The 20,477-nt window shown below is 31.5% G+C and overlaps 1 protein-coding gene across 2 annotated transcripts in view; it reads right to left on the bottom strand.

Moving 5' to 3' along the window:
- The window catches only part of STK38L_1 (Serine/threonine-protein kinase 38-like), a 62,346-nt gene that overhangs the window by 17,368 nt on the left and 24,501 nt on the right, over positions 1–20,477 (bottom strand). For both annotated transcript variants that reach the window (XM_051214999.1, XM_051214998.1), the window contains 3 exons: positions 15,540–15,694; positions 12,441–12,543; positions 4,873–4,934 (listed from right to left, as the gene is read on the bottom strand). In XM_051214999.1, coding sequence (XP_051068186.1) covers positions 4,873–4,934; positions 12,441–12,543; positions 15,540–15,694 — 320 coding nt within the window. The remainder of the gene's footprint in view (positions 1–4,872; positions 4,935–12,440; positions 12,544–15,539; positions 15,695–20,477) is intronic.

The raw sequence follows: 20,477 nt of genomic DNA, 5'->3' as shown, positions 1-20,477 counted from the left end.
CGTTGGTGAGTATTTATTTTGTCATACATAATTTATACTGTTAAAAAATTAATTTTATTTAAGATCTTTTATTCATTATTTAAGCTTTTTGTTAACATGCAGATATATCCATGCATTCTTGCCGAAAACAGATATTCACGAATTCTTGATAACCTCTATTGATAACAGTTGAAACTCTGTCAGTACTACATGATGATGATGTTTAGAGCTAATCGAGAGATTCCCTTGATGCTTAGATCAAACTTTCAAGAGAAATACAACATGTTCAATTTTGACCAAATTTGTGAGATATATAATTCAGCTTTTGATAACATGTACAATAAAAGTTAAACTACATATACAGTCGGTTGCGTTTAACTTTAGCTATGTCATGTAAATAAGTACAATTATTAAGAATTTTGCAATTTATTTATATCATTAAATGAAAAGCCGTTTTAAAGTATATATATATGACCTAAAATAGCGTGATCATTAGTCGGACCACTCTATATTTTCACACGTAAAACATGTGACAATTATCAAAATTACTATAAAGCAATCAATAAAGTGCACACTTAGATTAAACAACAAAGATATATTGAGAATCCAAAATGTTTACCACCCAGAAAAAGCTACATTCAAGCTATTTACGACCCAAGTGAATTCATTTATTTAAATCTTTGTTTCCATAGGTTTCCGTTTAGGAAAATTTGAGTGAATTTTCTTTTTATTGATTGTTGTATCGTGAGAATCTAACGCAGTATTTTCAACGAAATTCAGGTTTATTGAATGAAATATAGATGAGTTAGTGAATAAGCGTGATATAACAATGCAAGAAGATTAGACCAACAGACGAAGTTAAACAATAAACAATAGCACATTTAATATTATTCATTCTTAACAACACAATATGATTCAAAATAGAAATTTACGAAACACCAAATACTGGACAATAACAGCTCAGACGTAAGCACACAAAAATCCAAAATTCAAACATCTGTAGAATGAAATATGAGCAGTGCCCAAAGAATTCTTGGCCAAGGTAATGACAGCTATCTAGTATTCATGTCAAGCTGTGATGAAGACTACTTTTTCCTGTTTATTGATGGATAGGTTCGAACCTACTACCAAGCATTTAGTAAAACAAAGGCTCTAAACAATAAATCAGTGTTCAACTACATGATTCTCAGACGATGATGATAAAGAATTTCGCATACAGAGTATATGATTTATTATAATATAGTTTCACTAGTCTTAATAAAAACCATTTTACTTAACTGTCCATTATTGAAAAACAATGGTGAGCTGCAAATGATGTTCAATGAGGGGTAACAGGCATAAGTAAGTAATTAACAAACAATACATTCACAACTACAAAACTATTCGAAACCACAAAATTGTGTCTATTAAAAACTGAGAAATAACAGTAATGGGAAGAAATAAATTTGACTAGTCAAGTATCACCTTGTAATTCAACTGAAAAAGAAGACAATTTAGCCATGCAAAAAAAAATCAGAATAAGCGTATTTTAAGCGTTGAATATAACCTAGAATAGATCATATGTCAAAACTAATTAGAAAATAATCGCCAATGATCTCTAAAAAAACAACAACACGATATTAAATACCAAAGTGAAAATATTACTGAATAAATAACAGTAGTGAATAAGTGAATAACATTTGTTAATGACTTGAAAAAAACCTGATTGAAAAATTCTCTCAGATTGACAGTAATATAGTGGAAATAAAATAATGTTTAAATACATGGATAGACTCTGAACAGCTGATGCTTTGTTCTATTTAAATGTCATGAGTAAACATTTGAAAAGGTACTAACACCAATGGGTAAAGTATTAATTTTATTGAGTTTCAATCACTATGTCTCAGATTAGTTATATGATTGAGCAATACAATTTCGTATAAATTTTTTTCTCAATACAATTGACTGTTATTCATTTCAATAACTCATCAATGTTAAATGTTGTATAAATCAAGCTTTTTAAAAGTTTGATAAATTAACATTAAGAAACTTAGATTTTTATAGAAATCATTAATTTAATGGATGATTTTTAAAAGTTAACTTGGTAGTATATCAAATACTTTTACTTATCTGTTTATATTTGTGGGAAAATCCAAATTTCATTATCGTAAATTTATTTACAATTTTGTATTGATTTCTCCCATCACTACTGTTCATTTCATTAGGGAAAGATGAAAATGGAACATCCACAACTAGACTGGGAATCGAATCTATAGCCTTCAGTTTTTTTTTTTCATTAAGGATGGTTAACTTTGAGATCATTGAGCTGGCAACCAATGGCATTATCCAATGTCTAAATTCAACTAGTTCATGATAAAGTGCAACCATCTTCCAATGCTGGTGGTAGTTTACATTCGCTACAGTTAAACTACAGTTTATGATGTAATGAGGTAGTTCAATCCAAATGTACTTGGACGGAAAATAATGTGTACTATGGTTAGTGTTTTTTTTGTTTTTTTAAAAACCCTAGGAGTGAATATATACAAACGAATTTATATAATATTAGAACAAAATATAGTTGGCAAAAATTCCACCAGTTAAATCACACATGAAGAAACCTTCCAGAGACGAAAACAATGTAAAATATATGTCTACAAATAATCCATCTTCATAGTTGAAATCACAAGTCGATCTAATCTAGATAAACATTGAAAACCTGGAGGCACTAGATGATTATTTCGTCCTAGGATGAGACCCACCAAAAGTGCGCGTCCAGGATGCCACTTACTGAACTCAAACCCAGGACCTACAGACTCGTGCACGAACCCTTAACCTACAGACCACTGAGTAATCATCAAATGATGTTAATGTCTAACTTCAATCGATCTATGATCTTGCCCAACTCTCTCCCATTGTCTTCGTACAGTAACTGCCAATGCTTCCAGGTTTTTAATAGTTGTCTAGTTTAGATCGACTCACGAATTCAACTGTGAAAATACTACAATCTGTACAAATACCCAAACAGAAAATAAATTATTCGCAAGTAATCATATGAGAACAAATAAGCGAATGTACGATAAGGTGAAAGAAGTAGACCTAGTTTTTCATATCGATAATAATATTAAAAAAAAACAGATAGCATCAACTAAATAATAACCGCATAAAGTATATTTGACTCAGTTCAAACTAAAAATCATTATTCATTTATGACGAAAAAATTCTTAAAATCACTGGTATTTGAAATGGTGAAGACAATTTTTAGCTCAACTGCCTTTTTTTCTTGACGATATTGTGTTGTCTAAATTGTTTGAATTAATGATTTGGCCCTAATCTTCGGGGTTTTTTGGATTAGCGTTTTGTAATTTTGAACAAGAATCAGTTATTATCTTTTAACAATACTTTGTGATTATTACTCAGTTATTATTATGACTTTTATGCTTTTCGTTTTTCTTCATATTTGTCAAGTGAACAATTATCATTCATAGTTTCGATACGTAAATTATTTTCATCCTTATATTCTTCCCTAACCCCCTGGTTATTACGTAACCCCATTTGAGAATTGGAGTCTCGAATCACTTTATTATGCAATCTTGTGTGAATTAATTATGGAGAATTCACTGTCAGTCTACACGACAACATCATCTGTGCTTATTATTGTTATTATTATTAATGGGTTTATTAAAAATTATATTTTTGGTACAATATGGAATTCTCAGCACAATTTGTTTTAAAAAGTTTTTGTTTCTTATTTCTTGATCGACCCTGATGATAGATATTGAGTAGTCATCAGTTCACGAATCGACATCTGAATAATATTCATTCTTATCAATGCACATTGCCACCCATCACGATGTCTCCGGTTGTACATTTTTGTAGCTTGTACGGCGAATGGTTGTAAACTTTTTACAAACCCACCTGAATAATTTATGCGACTAATAGACATAATAATGTGCTAAAACAAACAAAAACAGATAACTTGGTGAATATGTAGATGGCAGGAACAGGTAGCCCAGATAATCAAGCAGGTCGCCCCTAAACGTTAACATTACCTAAAACATTAGATTGATTGTTATTCACTGTAGATAATGAGTTAGTGTTAAAATCACATGGTTTTCAACAAACCAAAGTTTGTAGACTTGGACCTAGCTGTACCATGGACAGGTTAATCTGTTGGATAGTATAATTAATCTCCAAACAAAAAGGAAATCTAATCCAAAGGTCAGTAAATACACTTGTACTGGGTCAGTTACATTATTATTATTCCAGATTGCTATAAGTATTACTAAAATTAGTATACTACTTTATTTTAAGTTAAAACAACTTATGAACACTTTATGAGATTATATCACAATTGTGTGTGAAAGAGCAGTAATCAAATAATGCAGTCCCTCTATCTGCGACTCATTCATTCCATTCAATTAATCGAGTACGTTTTTCTTAAAATGTAAACATTACGTAACAAAAGAAATTAAATCATTCTAATCTAAACTTTAGATTTGCACTGAACTATTGTACACTAGAATATCAGAAGTCAAATAAAAGAATACGAAATCAATGGTTAAATAAAATGAGTAAAGAGTCTATCAAGTGCACAACTTATAGTAAAAAAGAACAATTTAAACCATTTAATCTCATAGAATGCTAAAGATTTATTATTCTAAAAAAACGGAATCAATATAGAACTCTGAAAATAGGTGAGAAAAAGAGAAAATGAGTGAGTTTAAATAAAAAGAAATACTTTAAATAATTACATGGAGGATATGAATGGTATAATTATTGCATAATCATTGAAATCTAACAGTATAACCTAAAGTCTTGTTCAATTTATGGAATAAAGGAATCATTAGATGAATTGGATGAAAAGTTTGATTAAATAGAGCAATTGACAAAAAAAAACCTTTAATGAACACTTACTAATCTTCGTCGTTTTTTATTCCAACCTTCAGCTCTTCTCCTGGAGTCTGCACGACCAGAGGCTATTACAATGAAAATATGAATTGAAAAAAATAACGAAATGAAAAATAAAAGCATAGTGGTGATATTTACATGGAATATTTTTAGCACATCATGGTAGATGTGATAAGATAAATAAATTATTCATTAGAATAATTTCTTTCTACATTTAATTATGTCATTAGCAATTAATATTTGTTGAATCATCTATGGAAATAAAACAGTAATTTGTAATCTCCATCTCCACAAATCCGCGTAGTGATAATCATGTTTTCACTAGTGACTAGCTTCAGGATTAATTCATTGGAATTCTAGTGATGAGCCGTGACAAATGGACTTCAGTCCGTGTCGTGTGTGAGAAAGTTATGAAGGGTTGAGAAACATCATGAATCAGTTTAAGTTATATATTAATACCGCTGGATGCCTGCACAGTGGTCTACAGGTTAAGCGTTCGCGTACAAAACCGAAGGTTCTGAGTTCGAGTCTCACGTGCGGGACTGTAGATGAGCACTGTTGAGGAGTCCCATAGTGAGACGAAACCGCCGTTCAATGTTTACAGGTTTAGCATAGATCCACTCGCCAACTGAACTGTGAAAATAATGAAGCGGTACGATCTTTATAATAATTGTAAATTGTTACTTATTCATTGTCAGGAAAATGTGTTACATTTAGTTCAATAATTAGGAATTATTTTAGTTCTAAATAACGATTAGAATGAGTAAGAAGAATTGATATTAATGGAATTATTTTAATTGACATATAAAGTAAGTTATCTAATCAACAACTTCATCATTGAACATTCGAATTCAAAGGAATCGTATTTATTTTGAGTATATTACAAATATCGTTAGATTTTTAAGCAAGACTATAATTTATAGACGAACCAATCAGGTATAAGATTTCGCCACGAAATCCACTCACTCATTTGGTTAAATAGAGCCTTGGTATTATAGCTGATGTCAGTTCGTGATGAAAATACTAAATCTAATTTCTAACCTTAACCATCAACTGTAAATCATAATTCGAATTCCTCACACAACTTTATAATCTTCATTTGGTCCTAGTTATCAGGTAGGCACTCACATGGTCAGTCTAGCGTCGCTCAAAGATAGTGTCATCGATTTCTATGTTACTAATAAGTAAAGCATCAATACTGAATGCATAAAATTCCAATTGATTAATTAAATAAACTATTTTATTATTAAGTGTCATACTTGTTTTTTCTAAATGATTAATGAATTTTAAACAAAACCTTTAAATAGAACTGAAATATACTATTTATATTTTACAGTGTAAATTCGACAGGGGTAAATCATATTGCTGAATATTTAGAAAAAAAAACTGGAATTTTTCAGCATATCTTAATTGTGTCATGTGAATGCTGGTGAAATTTTTACGACATTAATCTTGGGAAGTGGAAATTAGAGAAAACATTAAATATTATCAGATATTTTATCAATCAAGTATTTATTGTGTAGATGTATTCGATGATTACTTAAAAAACTAACAGTCACATAACCATTCTAATTTATATACATAGTAGACTCATTCTAATCGTAACATTTAGTATATATACAAAACAGCTCTTCATTTGATTCACTTCTTCAATCAGTTATGCACAATGTAAAAGTGGCACATATGTGCCACGAATTACAGTTACTACACAGCATCAGTACAGTGAAATGTCGAAGTATTATAAAAAGTAACAGTAATAATGATAGTAATGAAAATATATCTTTTCTTATATCCCAATGAATAGAAAATTGTATTTCTGACGTTTGGTGACTTAATGCAAGCCACTCTTTCAGAGCAAACAAATTACAGAAATAAGATTAGTGCAAGTTTAAATAGTACAAAGGAAACAATGAAGATTATTTTTAGTACAATCGAAACCATAATATTAAATCATAGTGTGGTGTATGTTACTTATGACTGAAGATATAAGTAGTATGTAAAAGAAGTTGGAAGTGAAATGTTTACGAGCAGAAGGTTGAGAAGATTAAAATGAAAAGAGAGAAGGAACAATGAAGGTTGTAAGAGACAATTCAAAGAAGATATGTGATGATTTTCACATTTTGTAATTGTGCATTAAACAATACGTTGGTCTTCCCCTATCTGAGTGTTCGTTTATCACAATAGTGTTGATGATGGTAGGAAAGATCAAGCGTAAAACATGATTTGAGAAATCATAAACTCATGGCATAAAAAATTTTTCAAGATAATCTAGATACTGAGGATCTAACGGAAGAGTGAAGTCATCTGTTTCATTGGTAGTGATTCTAAGCCCTGTCATCTGAAATCTCTAGCTACGCTGAATGCGATAATAGTGCAAACATCAATCACGTATTCTGCACTTAACTCTATATTACTGAGACCAGCAATCAATGATTTTAAAGACTGATGCTACGACTTATTTAAGCCAACTACGGAGATTGTCAAATCATTCATACTTTTCCTTCAGAAAGAAATCAAATTATTAGTAGCGTCTTTATTTTTATGTATTTCTTAATAATTTATTAATATACGGATTATGAAAATGAAATTTCTTTCTTTTATATATTTCAAATATCATTATGTAATTATTTGAACTTTTATACAGTTGACCTTCATTAATTTTCATATTAGAAATGCCTTGACATGTACATAAATGTGACCAGACCATTGAAAATATGTTTTATAAATGCATTATATATTATTTTTAAGTTTCATTCTATGTTCTCATAATAAAAACGATGTTTACAAAACAGATTCATTGTTACAAAACACTTATAACAACTAAGTTTAGTAAATGCATTCCGAAACTAGGCAATCAGTCAATTATAAATGGAGAACAACCTGCCTCAAAAGAGAATAAATTAGAGCGAAATAATTTAAATAACAATAATCTTAGTGTGTAGTCAACATCCATAACCATGAAATGTAGTTCGAAATAGGCGGAGTAAGTCAGTCAGCTACAAAGTAGGACCAAGCACAATTGTGCATCGGTCCAAGTTGCCACAACTCATTAGCACAACAGGATGAACACCAAAGAGGAGGATGAAACTAACGATTTATATGAACATACAAAACTGATGCAACTGGATCACCCCTGATAGAGGCGATCAGCAAATGTTTCAACATTAAAAACCAAATATCGAGACCTCTGAGCGGAAACAATGCTTTAATAATCAATAATAATAATAATAATAATAATAATAATAATAATAATAATAATAATAATAATAATAATATTAATATTAAAATGAAGTAAAACTAAACCGCTACAAAGTAACCTGAAACATAAATGTAACATTATCGACCATAACCGAAAGGAAAAACACCAGACAGGTTGAAAGTTAGTCAGTCAGTAACAACGTAGAACTTCGTACGTACGTACATCAGTTCTAGTTGCCACACCACATTAGCACAGAGATGCAGTGGTCGATTCAAATTCCGTAGTGGTAGAGGTAATAAGAGTATAAGCAGTAATCAGGAAAATTAGTGTTTGGAGATGTTATTTAAGGAGTATAATACAGTGAAATAAATTTGGGAAGAGAAAAAAAGAGAGATTAGGAGGAATAAGGAGATCAAAGTTTGGGAGAACACAAAGAGTGTATGCACCTGCGCCATTGCAAACGATTTTGAGCCATGTCATTCAGGGTCTCTAACCATCGGTTGCTATCATCTCGCGGTCTCCAACCATTGTACCATTGTACACTTGTGATGGAGTTTCAAGGGATTATCAAGAAAACAACTACTCGGTGCTTCTTAGCTTTCACTGACTTTTCATCATTTCATATCAGTCCTTACAGCAAAAAACAGTTCCTTCAGGTTGAACATATTTTTACAACCCAGTGAACTAAGTAAACTTATGATAAGTATTGAAATGCTGTAAATACTAACAAGTGCAACCATATAACAATATTGATATGCGTATTTATCAAATATTTATTTATAAAATGAACCCAGCATGACTTCAGATTAAATGAAGAAAAGTAACCAGTAGAAATGAGGAATAATACAATTACATATAAAAGCTTTTTCTGTTTGTTCAAAACTAATTACAACTGACAGATATTAAAAAAGAGAGATGTAAGTAAGAGATTTAATCAAGTTCAATCATAGTTTATTTATTTATTTTTTAAACGATATATTTATTGTCTACCGCGAAAATCGATCGGAATTGAAGTGAATCATTCGATTTAAAAACTCCATGGTTTTAGACAGTGTATGCTGCATTATAAGATCTAAAAGCGTTAGGTTCGTGCGAACATAAAAACATTTTCCGGTCAATTACAAATCAGTTGATGCTGATCATAAATAGATCGGAATGAACATGAACAAAACACTCAACTTCTGGTCGTAAAAATAACTCCAAATGAAATAGTATTGAGTGAAATATTCATTGAAAATAAATATTGAAAAATAGGTTATATAAGATAATTATTTTATTGAAATCATAAACTGATCTAAATAAGACTGCCACTGAGAGATGGAAGCGAAAGACGGCCGTTCTATTTAAATATGGGACTCCTCAGCATTGTGTATTCACTAGCCTACAAGCAGGAATCGAACCCAGGACTTTCAGGTATCGCGTAAAAACATTCGACCTCTAAAACACCGAGCCGAAATCCAACGTTGTAAGATTTTTAACTTCTATCAATCCACGATATTGTGCGACTATCTTCTATTGTCTTTGGTAGATAACTGCCTCGCACCTAACACGGTTTAATTCCACTGGTCACGAGTTGTGACCAGTGAGCAAATGATACTTGTCAGTAAAAAGTTCAACGATCTCCACAACCCAAAAGTGATAATTAAGTTTAGTCTGATCAATAAGAAAAATAACTGGATCGATAGTGTGATTATTTGATAACTGAAGATAAAATAATTTATCACAGTATCATGTTCAAGATTTTCATGCAACATACAAATAGAAATTTTCTAGACTTTTTAAGGAATTTATTTCATTATTACTGGTGATCAATAATTTTGTCGCCAGTCAACCGCTGATTATAGTGTAGATTTTTCAAAACAATTCCATATAAATTTCAGGTTACTCAGATACATAGTAGTTAGTAAATTACCAAAATACAGTTAGTAGTCGATGATTACATGATACTATCCAAATTTCTCATGAAATATGTTCACCATAGAATGTGTTAGATAACATGATTAACTTTGAAAGCGGTCAGTCTTCATCGATTTACCCCGTCAATACAACGTGGATTAAAACATGCTAAAAACCTTCCGTTTAATTTAGATCTGACTTTTTCTCTATATTATGATACAATATAGTTTTACCCATTGAATTATTTAATCTTTGATACTTCATATTATTATAATTAATGACATGATTCATCAACAAATCGGCCAATGTTACATTATATTCAACAACTGTACGGATTCATTGAAGTTAAGTGTCATCTCAATGGTCTAATTGTATAAAGTTAGCAGCGGGATCTGATGTTCATAGGCCGAATCATCAATGAGATCTTGCATGAGCTTTGTTGAGTCTCAAATACTAAGACACAACAGTCTTTATAATTCTCCTAGGCTGTTAATGATACACGAATTGAGGTAAATCTGCAATGAACACCGCCTACAAATTAAATTGATTACCATAAAGCCACTTCATTAATTGGATTATATTTTGAAGAAAAAAAAAGTCTACCAATTTAACGAAGCTCGTTTATGGACACACACATATATAACATTCATGAAATAAAAAGAAACCAACAAAGAAATAACAGCTGTTTAAATTAACATACACGCGCGCAGAACTAATATTTATTCATCTATTCAATTATGTCACTCGCATATCGAGTATATATATATATATATATATAGCATACTTAAGTATTGAATTATGATAAGGATTCCATTGAATAAACTATATACAAACCAATAATTTATCTTAATGACACACGCACCCGTACATGGAAATATATCAAAATGAGAAAGGATAGTGAAAAAAAACACAAATAAATGCTTTTATGCTATCCAATATAATCGTTTCTGTATATATGCTCAAAATATGTGGGTAACAATTAAAAATTAATTATTGAAGTATAGATATTATAAAATGATAATAATTAAACTATTAATTATATGAACTGATGAGTAAATATATGTGTATATGTATTTTCCGACTTTGAATTATTCAGTGTTGATTGTTCTGAAGGTGGAGGTACTTGAAAAGGAAATTGGGTTAGAGGTGGTTTTGGTGACCTGGGAGCGTGACCGCGGTGCCCAAGAGACAACTGCTTGAGGTCGGTCACACACGACCTTTTTATGGGTAATTTTTGTGTTGGCTCCGTACTTGTTGAGACCTTACCGCCGGAGACGGATATCCGTGGGATAAGGCGAGGTGCACATTTTTAAGGTCGACCTTTTCTAACCCCACCCCTCCTTGTGGGAAGGCAGCATCGCTGCAGATGCTGGTTGTCTGAAGGAAACACCTTACTGCTGTCACACCTCTGTACAGTCAGCAGTACGACTTCGCCTTCGAACCTTGGGTTTGTTGCTTTTAGTCTTACCGCTCTTAAACCGACCTGTCTGACATGGTAGGACCTTGGGGAACGGTTGTTACAGCCAGTATAGCTCGGTTGCTTCATCACGATAGGCAAGCCTGACCACCACGTCAAGGTAGCAACAACGGTCGGGTCAGTGTTGATTAGTTCATTGAATATGTGCCTTGCTATTACTTGTTATTTATATGTGAATAACGTGCTCTGGAGGAGTTTGAAGTGATTTATGATATTACCTGATTCGAATCTTAGTCTGAATATTTTAAACATATAACATTAACTGGACTTTTTTAACCATTAGTAAGGCATACAATTTCAGTGACTGAAATGAATTTCATAAAAAAATGTTTACATTTGGAGGTCAACTTAGTGCTGTACATTTCATCAAGTTGAAATTAGGAAATAAATTAAAACAATACTATTCTATGGTATCATTATATTATGCAATAAAATGGACAAAATAATTTATGATTACAGCACACTAATAATAAATAAAACTATAAACAGATATGGATGGTGGTTAGCATTGGGATCTAGGGCGTGTATTTCGACCTATTTAAGATTCGTCAACTAGATTTATCTATATCCCTGAGGTGATGTTCACTCCAGGACTCAAACCAAGTATCGACTGCTTAAAACGTCATAGCTTAATCCACGTAACTTCTGAGTCCAAGTAGCCACCAGCTTGTGTAATAAATAACTGTTCATATTTTGATTCTTATCATTAACAAAGTGATACTTTCAATAATAGTGATGGAGTAAATTCTACTTTTATTAACAAATAATGCATGTCAATATACAGATGAAAATTATTTTGGTGAGTACATATGTAAGGCTCGCTTGACATAGTATTTTTAAAAGAAAGCGCTTAAATGTATCTGATTCATCTCAATTTCGTCGGAAAACCGATATTTATGGTAACCATAATTATAAAAGCAATAACAATAAAAAGAACAATTTATGGTGAAATTATTATTGATAGAAACAAAAAACGAAACAACAACACATACATATACTTACAAAAATCACTTGGTTTAGCTTGAGATAAATCTTTGTAGAAATCTGTTCGATGAGCTTTTTTCAAACCTGTACATAAGCCAAAATCACTCAATTTAATATGACCCTATGGACCATTCCAGAGAATATGATATAGTTGTAGTTGTGATTACGTTATGTTGATAAATGCAAACGCATGAACGATGAGTTAGATGATTGAGTTGTGAGAGGAAAAAAAGGAAAATCATTATGACATTAATAGAATGCTAAATAAATGGTGTTTTAATCTAGAGGCAATTAGTAGAGATTGTAGAATTTTAAAGTAGTTTCAGTCATGAATTGATATTAACTAGACAACTATTAATGACATGAAAGAACTATACAGCCGTTTAATTGTAGTATGGGACTACTAAACAGTGAAGATTCACGAAATTGCATCCAGGAATGGAATCAGGTGTCAATGGTGATTTGCATAAGATCAATACGTGAGTCAAACAATGAGAATTCTACAATCTCCTTAATTCTCTTTGTACTAATGATAATCATGTGGTCATCAGAAACTAGCTCTGAGTTCGAGTGAGAAGTAGTGACCAGTAGAGCTCAAGCAATTGATGAGGATTGCGCAATATTGTGCATTGAAATGTACGCTAATAGATCCCGGCTTAGTAGTCTAGAGGTTAGAGGTTTGCGTACGAGACCGAAGGTTCTTGGTTCCATTCTCGGACACAAGTTCGTGGGTGCGCAGTTCTGTGGAGTCTCATATTAAGACTAAATGTCCGTCCAGCACTTCCAAGTTTTCGATAGTAGTATAGCTGAGATCAGTTTGTGATCTAAGTTATGGAAATGTTATTTAGAAAACTCAGAGACGATTTAAACAAGAGAATAAATAAGAAGTGAGAGAAAAACATCTGTTTATAAACACTAGCTTTGTGTATGGCGCATATTTGAACAAAGCATTGTTTAACGAAAAGAGAGTAAGATGAAAAATACGTAAAGAAATAGAAGAACAAAGAGAAAAGGCTTTCTTTCTTGTTTTCTACTAAAAGCTGAACTGAAATTAGGATATGCTTTTTGTTTTCTTAGAAAAAGAATAATAGATATATGCATTAACATAATCATTTTATTAGTAGTATGTACACTAACAAATTAAATTAACACAACATATCATTCGGATTTAAATCAAAAATATCAAATAATTTATACCGAAATACAACATTAATTCTAGTAATGACTTTAATAATATTACTTGATCAGTCGATTAATTCGAAAAACTGATTTATAAGCAACAGCTGAAGTAGTGTAGTCAACAGTTACACATCTCCAAACTACAGTCTACTCTATTGTACGATATTGGTTGAAGTAGGATTATGGTAAAACAATATCAAGGATTGACGAATTGATACCATGACACTAAATGATGAAGTTAAAGACTGTCTATTTATGTTGTGAATTTAGGTGGAATTTTCTTTAAGGACTTCTAGAGGCTGATGAAAATAAATTTTTAGGCCTTCTAGTCGACACAGTATATAAACGACAACCGATTATGATACAAAAGACCTCAACAGGATTAGAGAATAAGGATTAAATCATCACAGCGTCAGTTAACAAAGGACTCATCATGGTAGGCTTTGATTAAGAAAATTTTTATCAAGTCGATTTTTTTGTTTGAAGACAACAATGATAGAGCAATAAAAAGCAAATGAGACTGAGTACGTACAATAAGAGCTAAAACTACCCTAAAGCATTCTCACTTCACAAAACTTGGAGACAATCATCATATTTTTATTATTCCAAGGAATAGCTATATATATATATATATATATATATATATATATATATATATATATATAAAAACTTTCTAAAAGATGTCTCTGAAGATAACCTACCACCGTAAAACCGTTATTAAGAACCGAAAGATGTTTATCTTTTAAAAAATAAATAAAATTTTGAAATCCTTGGAAATTAGCAATGCTCAATAAAGTAACAAAATAACTTCTGATTTATACATTGGAAAAAAATAAACAGTGAATAACAATCAGTTATATGACAACCTGCTCCTATTGAGACAGATATTGTACTGAAGAAAGTGAGAGTATTCTTCATTTAAGTATTAAAGAACATAGAACTATAATTAAACGACATCAATGAGTCTAGACAATAACGAATATAGATTTGAACGATAAAGGGTCAAAATTGTATATATCGAAGATACCGTAAAATCATTGATGAGTTTGAAAAAGTCAGACAATGAAGTCACTGTGCCGCATATAAACATGTAGCGACAGATTCAAACCACTTATTGATGAAACCCAGGTCAATAAATCACGTGATCAAAGGTCATCTAAGAACAACAATCCAATGTGAATAAATTTCTAACACGGCAATCAGAATGGATGCATTTTGCAAAAATTCTCCTCTGCTTGATGAGACACCTGATGGTGTTATCCAAAATAACAGTTAAAGTTTTGTAATTAAATCCCCCAGTTAAGAAAATCTACCAATATCAAGTTCATTTACTCACTAGCTTTCATAAGGGTCTGAACAATGTATTTTCTTTAGGAGAGTTTCGCTTTTAAACTAGTATATTTCTTTTTTATTCCTTCCATTTTTATCGATTTTCTGCATTTGAGACGATTCTAAACTATGCAATTCATACTGTGCTCTACACTGAAACTAGGCGGTTGGAGGCTATTGTAAAGAAGTTTCGGAACCAAGTTTTGTGGTAGTTAGCACCTGTCATTGAGAAATATTTGACATCTCAAAAATTGATCTTCTCTGAGGCATTAAAATCTACACCAACTCATGTTATATGCACAGATGTATTTTGACTGCGACTGACTTCTTATAAGACTGATCACTTATTAAAAATCAATATGACGTATATGCCTTAGTACAGAATCAATCCTATCGATCAAGCTGTTGTTAACCTACAATTGTTCTACACACGAATACATCTGTCGTCATTACAACTGCTTAGAGCCAACGAGATAGTATAATGAACTGTAATTTATTCGCTTATTAAATTATGACGAACGGTATCATATAAAAATTATAGAAAAAATAACGCAATATTCCAAAATCAAGATTACCTATATACATACATGCACACAAAAGCACACCTACCTTTGCATCCAGTAATAAATTGTCAGGTTTAATATCACGATGAATAAAACCCATTTTATGTATTGAATCTATTGCTAGAACGGTTTCTGCTATATAAAATTGTGTTTGAGATTCTGTCAATGTATCTCGTTTCATCAACAGTGTCATCATATCACCTAGAGCACGAGGACACGAAAAAGGAAAATCACAACATCAAAATAGATAGAAATGAACCAGATAAAATAAAAAAATTTTGTTATCAAAATTATGAATAATATTGTGAAAAAAAGACGTTACAGTGAAATTAAATATTGTTGCTACTAGTTTATTCTAATTTATTTATAAACCACAGAGCTAGGAGGAGTTTATAATCATCCGTGTTTTAGCATTATTCAGTATAAACACGAATTTCTTTTTGAAAAAGATTTGAAGATAAATATTGATAGAAAGATGTTGGATACATTTTAGACACTATCAGTGGGTATTTTTAACTTAATCTTAGTAAAGAAATAATAGTACTGAATGAGTCTTGGTTACGTGAACTAAAACGACTGAATTGAGCCAGGAACCTGTAATTTATAGTGTTTTAATTCCTGGACTAGCGTTCTCGATCATAACAGCTACTTACGCTACACTCATCATGAATAATTTGAAAATATATAACAAGACTTAGTCACAATTAACGATTCATAATTGATCGCTGACAAACTGCATACTTCAATATTATTTGTAAAAATTATATTTGAAATTATCTCAGAGATTAAAATTTAAAGAATTCCAACGTTTACTGAACGAAACGTTAATCATTCAGATTATTTTAAAAATAATTTTCGCAAATATTGTCTTCTATATACTCGGCAACCGATTTCTGTCAAACTATTCGTTTAAACATTGACAGATTCTCCTTTGTCATTTTAAAACTGATCAAGCGAGATTGAGAATTCATTTTCAACCATGTGTTAACATATATTCAATTGTATTATTATTATTACTTAGACAGGGGTTGAAATGAGCTTGATTTTCTACTGTATTTAAATAAATAAATAAATAAATAAACAGTAAAACTAAGAAAAAAACGATAGAATGAACACCGACTGACTGATATGAAAACGATCAACTGCAGTTGAAGTAATTGAAAATCTAAAAAAATCTTTGTAATTTTATTTGTTCTACTTTGAGAATCGAAAGAAAAAAATCGATACCTTCGATAAACTAAGTTATCGACAACGATAATGGATTATCACGTGAATCAGTATTTATCTATTTAGAATAGATAAATCGTGGTTAGCACTGAAATTCAGGACGCTCATTTCGTCCTTTTTAGAATTTATCACCTGACTGTGAACAGGCATACTGGTATATCCAGGTAGCGAGTCTCAAACAAGACAAAACGCACATTCTAGATTCTATTATTAGGCAGGAACTATTTGTTCTAAACTTTTGGATTCGTTTAGTTTAAACAGAGTATTGATGATATAGTAGGATAATCATAAAAGACGGTATTAGAAACAAAAAAAAAATTAACAACACAGGTCACAGGGGCAAACAAATATGCATATACACTTAGTATAATATAAAGATGATGGATCATTCTGCTTGAATTGAAGTAACCTGAAATTTATCCATTAAAATCAAGTATACTAGTTTAGAAATACAAACTGATGACTACACTTGTGTATGTATGCGTATAATCAATTAAGTGGATCATGACCTACAAGATGTTAGTCGATTACAAAACGATTCGAAAGGTAGGATTCAAGAGGAGTAGAAGAAAGATTAAACATTAGTACTTATCACTCACACTTAGACGTACATATATAAGGGTGCTTGTGAAGCTTAACTTTTCAAGGTCAAGGACATTTTTAGACTGTTATCATACGATCACTGATATTCCGCAGGCGTTCCTGTTTTACATTTTTAAGCATCTAGAAGTAAATTTCTAAGCATATACACCAAATCGGTTTGTGAGATAGAAAGCATCAATCTACTTATATAGTTGGGAAATTTGTTATCCACATATAGCCTAACCACGGTCTACAATGACAAGCCAAGCTAAATAACATACGAGTACATTGATAAAATAAAGATAGAAGACAATACCATAAAGTGATATCAGCCCATGAAATCAAATGACCGTTTATCTCAATATGGTTAAGATTCGTGGGAATAATCGAAGTTAGACAATAGACAATAACATAGAAACTATTTATTTTTTCCTAAATTTTAGGTGAAAATATTATGTTGTGTCCTTTATTCTCTTATTGAATTATCTGACGTACGATGGGTAAACACCATCTTAATGATCAGATTAAATTTATATCAATCAAATATTGATATGCTTCTCATATCTTTTATCGGTTATAAAATTGACATATATGTAGGAAATATTATTACGAACTGTATTTTATTGTAATGATACTCATCTATCACTGTATGAATCAGTTAAATGAAGTCAAATAAACTAAGTTATTTGACTAGTTTACGCTTTCAATTCATTTACAGTTTTCAATCACAAAACTGTATATCAATAATTGATTTTGTCATAGAAATTATCTTATTATGCCACTGATTTCATAGTAATTCTAGACAAGTAATGATTGTAAACAAAGATTTTATTCAAAAACAAATTAATAAATAAAAAATAACGCTTAAAATTATGTAATTGTTTATTAAGATTTTAAGCATGATCTACACTAATAAAATTTATTTATTATGAAGGTCCAAGTCAAAAAAGAATAATGGTAGTCTGTGTGAGAATTTCGAAAAATTTAGTAAATACTCTGTATTATAAATATTGTCTAATCAGATTAGAAAAATCTACATACAGAAAATGAACACTTAATATGTGTATAATTGAATAGAGGAGGAAGGGAAAAAAACGAAAGAGAATCTCAAAAAGAACTCATTTCAATGGCTTTACATTTGATTAGAAGTAGTGATTAGACAAAAACAGCAACAAAGAGAGAACAAAAAAAAGCCCAACATGCATTAAAACATAAATCACATATTAGATGATAATAATAATAATAATAATAATAACAGAACAATGTTGATATACTTTAGTTTACGGTGTTTATTGAGATTAAGTGATAGAAAATAATCACAATATCAAAATTATTCAACAATAAAAATTGATTACAGATGGATTCGTGGTGATTTGTTAGTGTCATAATTCACATCAAGAATTAATATTAGTTAAACAACCACTGAGAGTGGTGATCCTCTTAGGTCTGGTTAGAAATAGTAACTATTAGTGTACAATTATATCGGGGATGTAGGGAAGTTACTCATCATTGGAAATGGAAGATAATTGTGCAATATCACGAATTGATTGAAATTAAACAATGTAAACCGTTAGATTTTGTCTAAGTAAACAAAAGGTTAAGTGCTCGTTACAACATATGAACTACTTTGATTATGATATATTTAACAACTGATATTGGAAAACGGTTTGATGCTACGTTTTATACTCGTTTGTCAAGTCTGTTTATTGTAGTGTAGCGAAGTATAAAAGTATATATATTGAACGATTCACATTAACAGTCTTGATTATATCATAAATATTACATATATTGTGTACAGATATTAATATATGGCCTTGGTACGATCGAGGATGTGGAGATTCCACTCTCCCCCTCGAAATGCTCTCACATGGCCACGACTATACAACCACTAACAGGGAAGTCCTACTCACTGCCTTCTCGCAACATTACTGTTGTTTACGTTTATAGAAAACCAATGTTTAGTACTTTAACCGGATTGATGGATATGGATGACCCATCTAGGGGAGTTGGAAAACTCTGATTCTAAACCAATGGTGCATATGTGCTCCAGGAACCCGAGGGGACAAAAGGCGTATGAACATATTGTTGGTCACCGCCTACCATGAGACTGCATCGCCTGATGTTGCTTCACTAACTTGTGAATTTGTTGGGGACGTTAGATCCCCAGAACTCACTTGGGAAAGCCCTAATTTTGCAATTTTATTCAGAAAATTTGAGTTTCTTTGTGTTCGCGCCAAAGGCGCTCTTGTCACCTTCATATCGTATTTCCCACTGGGAAATATCTTAAATGCTATTGGTTCGTTGCATCTTTTAGTATGCTATTTGGTAACTCTCACCTACGACGGTTTTATGCTGTATATATACGTTCTGAATAGTGTGTTGTTGTCGCTCGTTTCTGGCTGTTTGCAGAATATGCTTCCCCATTCCAAACTTGGACTTCTTTCTCTAGTTAGCGGGGCTGGGACGCATCAATAGCTAGTTTACTGGTCTTTGATCACCGAGTCTTGTTTCTCGTTTGCAGATTAAGTGAACTCGTGAAAGCTTCAACCCTAGCAGGAATAGACTTCTAGATCAAAGGCTCGAGGAGTGCTCTTCTAAGAAAACTATAGCAACTCACGTGCAATTGAGTTTGTTCTCACTTAGTTAAGCCCTTTTGTTAACTTATTTAGCGAACAAAGCACCCGTACTATAACAACTTATTGTACCTTTATTATTGTTGTGCTTGTACAAAATATGTATGCTTGAACATTGCTTACCGCCTACGCATATATTCATTCTGCTAGCTTTATTATTAACTCCTTAATTGATTCGATGATTCATTCATTTCCCTATATATATACATGTAAGTTTAACACTCCCTACACTCTCGGTTCGCTGACTCACTCATTCGCCTCACTGCTTTATGGTCTGAGTTATCTGCTAATAAAACTGTAGTCGCTGCTTCTCTTTGTCTTATGTTTTCAAACACCGTTGAGGATTATATGGTGACGTTTACGAGGGTTATTAGTCAACGAAGCACAGCCACTACAAAACCACCTGTTTCGGTTTGGGAGCCCGCGTAGTATTTCAGCCCCCACATAAATAGAATAACGAAATATGGCACATAAGTATTTGATGCCTCCTTGTACCAATCTTTATATGTTTAAATAAATAAATAGGATATCTCACTACATCA

The sequence above is a fragment of the Schistosoma haematobium genome, chromosome 2 (assembly GCF_000699445.3).
Source record: "Schistosoma haematobium chromosome 2, whole genome shotgun sequence".
NCBI lineage: Eukaryota > Metazoa > Platyhelminthes > Trematoda > Strigeidida > Schistosomatidae > Schistosoma > Schistosoma haematobium.
Note: the sequence above shows the minus strand (reverse complement) of the source record. Positions and strands in the feature narration are given on the sequence as shown.